Below are 7172 nucleotides of genomic sequence, written 5' to 3'. Positions count from 1 at the left end.
TTTAATTTTGAAAAGGGGTGCTTTCCGGACGAATGGTCTGAAGCTATCATTGTTCCTGTATATAAGAAAGGTTCTATTAACGATGTACAAAATTATCGAGGTATTTCGTTGGTCAGTTGTTTGTCTAAGATATTTACATGTATTTTGAATAATAGATTGTTAGTATGGTCAGATAAATATGGGTGTATTTCAGACGCCCAGGTTGGATTTAAGCCTGGCTATGGGACGATTGACTCGATCTTTGCTTTACAGGGTTTGATTAATAGATCACTGAGACAAGGGAAAAAACTATTCTGCTGCTTTATCGATTATCACCGCGCATTTGATTTAATCCAAAGACCAAAACTAATATTCAAATTAACTAAATCTGGAATTACTGGTAAAATGCATCAAATAATTTCTTCCATGTATCGAGGCATAAAGTCATGTGTTCGTCAAAATTCAGAATTATCGACATTTTTTCAAAACGACGTCGGTTTAATGCAAGGTGAGCCTCTATCTCCCTTTTTATTCTCGTTATATATAAATGATCTTGAGAATGAGCTCATTGCGAACTCTGGAGAGCCAGCATACATCAAGGAACTTGCAATATTCTTAACATTGTATGCAGACGACACAGCTCTTGTCTCATAAACTATTAATGGATTGCAGGAAAATCTTAACACTTTATACGTATATGCATGTAAATGGTCCATAGATGTGAATGTTGAGAAAACAAAAATGGTTGTATTTAGAAAGGGAATCAAACTCCCGAAACATTGTACATGGTTATATGATAGTAAACCTATAGAAGTTGTGAACAGTTTCAATTACCTGGGGGTGAATTTATTTTATAATGGTAAATTTGTCAAAGCTCAGTTAATAATTTCATCTCAAGGGAGAAAGTGTATGTTTAATATACTTAATATATGTAACAAAAATTCACTAAATATTGAAGCTAAATTAAATGTATTTGATTCCTACGTCTCACCTGTTCTAAATTATGGTTGCGAAATATGGGGTTTTAGAATTTCCAAGAAAATTGAAATGGTTCACACTGATTTTTTAAAATATATATTACATGTAAAAAGATGCACAATGAATTTTATGATGTATGCAGAGTTAGGTAGATTCCCGTTATATATAACACACTATATTCAAATCATCAAATATTGGTTTAAAATTTTGACAAGTGAAAATTGTATTTTACAATGTGTATATGAGGATATGAACGAAAACATTAATACTAGCCCTAACTGGCTTGGAGAAATAAAGAGTCTACTATACTCTTTGGGTCTTGGTTATATATGGCATAATCCGCTTAACCAAACTGTGTATAAAAGCATTAATATTATAACATGTAGACTTAAAGATATATTTCTCCAAGAAATGTTTGCTTGTTTTGAGTCATCCTCCAAATGTTTAATTTATAAAATCTACCATTTCATTTTACATTACAATATTACTTATCCAAATCAATCCCAGATTCTTATCACTATGTTATTTCTAAGTTTAGATTGTCATCTCATATGCTGAATGTTGAAATAGGCAGGTATAGTAAAATCGCAAGAGAAAACCGACTCTGTATCTTATGTGATAAATTATCAATAGAGGACGAATATCATTTTATATTGGAATGTACAAATTATAATGAGTTACGTGAGAAATATATTAAACGTTACTATTAGCACAAACCGTCAATGTTAAAACTAACAGAACTTTTATCAATACAAAATAAAAATCAGCTTTGTAACCTTGCGAGATACTTAATTTGCTCGGTTAGGAAGAGAGACTTACAGATGTTTAATGGTTATTATAACCCTATACTATACTTATCATCATGTTATATATATTGTTATTATTTATATAGTTTATTGTCTCCGTATTGTACATATTGTATATATTTATATATCATGCTGATGAGTCTAAATGGCTCTTTGCAATAAACTTACTTACATTACCAAGCGCCAAAACTACATAAACCTGCTTACATGTCCAAACACCAAAACCAGGTAAAACTGCTTACTAACTTAACAATTATACTGTATACTTACTTTGATAAACCCTTTTAAAAAAAATTTAGTTTGATCAATAAGATACAGAAATATAAATAGCATACTTTAGAAATCTGTTTAATGTACAATGTTTTAAGAATTCACAACGATACTAATGAAGAGTCGATTTCATCCCACTACAATTACAATTTCGTTGCTTTTTGTTTTCTGTTATTTTCGTCTCCATTGGACAAAACATATCAGAAATTGGATTATAGAACCAGATATTATGACCAGTTTACGTCTTTGAACTCTTTGATTCTCTTGCTGTTTTATTTTCGTTTCATATACTTGTATGTCGTAAAATATAAATGACAAATTCTGAATAATTCTGCATAGATGCTCAAAATTTTCGTCCATACATCTCCTGCATCTGTGCAGTATCGTTCCAAGGTTTCTGTCGGGAATTCTGACCCTATCCATTATGGCAGCAAGATCTCTTCATCCTACCAACTACCAACTTAAAACCATCTATTTCGTCTCTAATGTTTTCCGCTTTCGGCAAAGATTACCCTAATCTTTATAATCTAATCGTATTGAGTAACCCACCACCTTATTCAAAATTACACAAATCGTTTAATTCGGTGAAACGTCAGCTTCACGCATTCGCACTACGTAATATTAAATTTGAAGTGTTTGTGTAACGAGAGTGAACGCTAAAAAATAATATATTAGATTACGGTTTTCTAAGTTTTCATTGACGTCGAAGATAATTTTTAAGTACATAGTAATACAGGAATATTGAAATAGCTAGAATCACTGTCAATGACTAAATATTTATTCACCTTCAGGCGATTCCTAGCTTCTAGACGAGAGAAAAAACCTAATAAAATCACAACGCATTTCACAACTTCTATTCGGAATCAAAACAACCCCACGTGATATTCACGTCATTCCCTTTCTTCATATATATCGTGGTATGTTGAGAAAACATCAGACGTTATTTTAAGTTCCATAAATATATCGCATTAACTATTTTTACACACAGACACAAGACAATGGAATCTCGATGCCACAACTGCCTGCAAAACGAAGCAGAAATGAAGAAGCTGAACCGTTTATTTGGTGATTTAAACAACAATGCACCAAGGTGTACAGACTGTATTTTGGCTAACAGTAGTTGTATGTCGAGGAAAGTATCAGGGAGCCAGGAGAGTGTGGAAATGATCAACAACAATCGCGTGACTGAGCTAAAGGATGTACACGCAAATAGTCCGAAAAATAAAAACATTTTGAAGAAAAAACTGAGTGATTTACGTGATAGATTTTGTGAAACTAAAAAAGTTGACCGAGTATTGAGATGGGCCGATGAAATCCGAGGAGCGCATCTAGTGACAGTATGTGTTATCAGACCTCGACTAGCCTTTGCTGAACAGCTTTGTTCCTCGCCTATTATACCAAGGTCCATCTTAAAACGCAAATCTTGAACAGAAAACTAGGCTAGAAGTGCTAGGAGGTAAAACTCGGCAGATACTTCAAGTCTTGAGAAAGCCATGTAGAATTCTAAGTGCCAACAGCAACGACGTCCAGGGTAGTATATCAAACAAACCCAACAACACAGCTTTTAGCCAGGTCGGCTATGCTATACCAAAATTTTTTAAAAATATGCCTAGTTTCCGATGTATGTGGTGGATGTGACATGTAAATCAACGTACGTATCATTTCATCTGACAACGCAATTGTTTTTTATGTTCTATAAAATTTGTGATCAATGTTCATTGAAAGAATATCGACATATCTACTTGGTGTTTGCCATGCTGAAATTATTTTGCTGTTTCTTCACCAGAAAATTGCTCGTCTGACGTTTTTGGCTGTATACTCAAGATATAGGCCAGCCTGATTCAACACTTACATACGTGTACATGAATTCTAACAATTGATCATTGTTCAACCGGTGTCTTTATTAACGATCTTCTCTGAAATCAATTCCTTCCAGAGCGTTCGATTTTATGTCTTTTGAATTGTTTTGTATTTGAAATTTGTATTTATTTTGTAATGGATTTTTTCTCATGTGTCAGCGTACACTATATACTTTATTAATTACATATTATATTTGTATATTAAATTTTCATATTTTTTTCAATTTTACTTCTGATATTATATTTTTTCATAAAAGTAATGTGTTTTGCAGTTTATTCCTAGATATATTACGTACCATAGCAAATCTGAATGGAAACATAAAATGAAAACTATGGTACTGTAATTTAAATGTGTCCATTTACGCACTTGTTTCCTTTAGGTTGTCACAACATTTATTCAACCAATGCCATTCTAAAAGCGTTATAGGACTATAGTCTTTGGAAGAAATATGGTAGTCTTGGTGATGATCCAGTGAGTTAGATCTTTGCCAACTAACTGGGGATATCAATCCCGGCATAGATTCAGACTTCCAACCCGATTCCCATTATCAGTGATGCAGGTCGGAAGGGTTGACATAAACTGACAGGTAAAAGAAAGTTTTCACTTTAAAAATCGTTGTATAAAAAGCCAAAAAGCTGGTACAGGTTTGAACCCCAACAGCAAACATTTGCTTGAATGCAACGTTATCATGACCACAATGCAGATTATTGAACGCAACTCTCCAAATCGTGCATGCATAAAAACGTGCAAAACGCGATTTTGCAACATTGGTCCAAATGCACGTGCACGAACGCAGACTACAATGGGCACGAACTGTACACCGGTGGCAGCGACGTGACTGGGCGAGGGTGCTCTTTACTTATGAAAGTCGGTTTTGTCTGTTCAGGAACTATGGCAGGGTTCGAGTTTTTCAACGAAGCGGAGAGCGACTGGCGCCAAACTGCTTAACACTTAATGCTCAGTCAGACCTGAAATGGTTTTTGTAGACAATGGAAAAGGGAAACTACTCGTGTGGTTGTAAGAATGGACTCAAGTCGAAATCAAGTTTGAAAATCTTCTTCGGTTCACAGATCGATTGGGCTGGTTTTTCACATAAATTACGGTAAGAAACGGTATATCTTTCATTGCACGATTGATCGAATGTATGAATTCATTAGCCAGCTTTGTATATTTTTAAATATCACGTAGAAGTGTAGATAAATAGGTTACATAGATAAATTATACTTCTAATACTAATGAGTTTGAAAAGAATAAATCTTACAAAGAACATACACATGAAAGCAAACTCAGTGTGCAGACAAAATACCAACAATAGTTTGTCATGAAGTGGTGTAAAATATACTGTAAAATAGGTGTACTTTTGAACAATGGATCAGATGCAAAATAAACTGAATTCTTTAGTTTTTGTTGAATGTTGGACTTCAAACAAAGTGTTGAAATTATATTTAGCTTTGTTTCAGTCGGAGGAAGTATTAGGAAGGTGTGGTATAAGATGACGTACGAGTTTATAAAACTGTCCATTTGATTTCGCAATGACGTTTGACACACGGGTCTTGCCATTAACCATATTACTATTAGAACTACCATACAGGTAGATCTTGGAGTAATGACTCCAAGGGTAGATGTACTAAAAGTAAACATGTATGACGTTATTACTATTAGATTGACGGAAGTGAGATTTCTAAAAAGAGTTCAGTAGGCAAGCAGTATATTTCCAGCAGAGTATTTGACGTAAATCTGACAGGTATATATATTCCAAGTTGAATCTACTACAGTGCATTGTCTTTCTAAATGAGAATTGAATAATGTCTGGCGGTTATCTAATTAATGTATTAAACTATAATTGGCTGTGGCTAAGTGAACCAGTAATATAATTATTTAATATCAATATTTACAATATCATTTAATATCAGTATTGACCATAAAGTATTTGATATCAATATTTACCATATATTAATTGATATCAATATTGACCGTATATATTTAACATCAATATCTTCTATATATTATTGAATATCAATATTTATCATATATTATTTCACATCAATATCTACCATATATTATTTAATATCAATATTTATCATATATTATTTCACATTAATATTTATCATATATCATTGAATATCAATATTTATCATATAATATTGAATATCAATATTCATCATATTATATTGAATATCAATATTCATCATCTATTATTGAATATCAATATTTATCATATATTATTGAATATCAATATTTACCGTATATTATTGAATATCAATATTTATCATATATTATTTCACATAAATTTTTATCATATATTATTGAATATCAATATTTATCATATATTATTTCACATCAATATTTATCATATATTATTTGATATCAATATTTATCATATATATTATTTAATATCAATATCTACCATATATTATTGAATATCAATATCTTACATATATTATTGAATATCAATATTTACCGTATATTATTGAATATCAATATTTATCATATATTATTTAACATCAATATCTTACATATATTACTGAATATCAATATTTATCATATAATATTGAATAACAATATTTATCATATATTATTGAATATCAATATCTAACATATATAATTGAATATCAATATCTAACATATATTATTGAATATCAATATCTAACATATATTATTGAATATCAATATTTATCATATATTATTGAATACCAATATCTAACATATATTATTGAATATCAATATCTAACATATATTATTGAATATCAATATTTATCATATATTATTGAATATCAATATCTAACATATATTATTGAATATCAATATTTACCATATATTATTGAATATCAATATCTAACATATATTATTGAATATCAATATCTAACATATATTATTGAATATCAATATTTATCATATATTATTGAATATCAATATCTTACATATATTACAGAATATCAATATTTATCATATATTATTGAATAACAATATTTATCATATATTATTGAATATCAATATCTAACATATATTATTGAATATCAATATTTATCATATATTATTGAATATCAATATCTTACATATATTACAGAATATCAATATTTATCATATATTATTGAATAACAATATTTATCATATATTATTGAATATCAATATCTTACATATATTACAGAATATCAATATTTATCATATATTATTGAATAACAATATTTATCATATATTATTGAATATCAATATTTATCATATATTATTGAATATCAATATCTAACATATATTATTGAATATCAATATCTAACATATATA

At 29.9% G+C, this 7172-nt stretch overlaps 1 protein-coding gene across 1 annotated transcript; it reads left to right on the top strand.

Moving 5' to 3' along the window:
- Positions 1-699: 699 nt before the first annotated feature.
- Positions 700-1008, top strand: LOTGIDRAFT_139149 (hypothetical protein; the record flags this gene model as incomplete). Its single annotated transcript, XM_009049274.1, has 1 exon — positions 700-1008. A coding segment is annotated over one exon (309 nt), but the record flags the coding sequence as incomplete, so codon positions are not given.
- Positions 1009-7172: the final 6164 nt, after the last annotated feature.

Source organism: Lottia gigantea, assembly GCF_000327385.1.
Source record: "Lottia gigantea unplaced genomic scaffold LOTGIsca_133, whole genome shotgun sequence".
NCBI classification, from domain to species: Eukaryota; Metazoa; Mollusca; class Gastropoda; family Lottiidae; genus Lottia; species Lottia gigantea.
The sequence above is the reverse complement of the archived record's forward strand: the minus strand, read 5'-3'. Positions and strand labels throughout refer to the sequence as shown.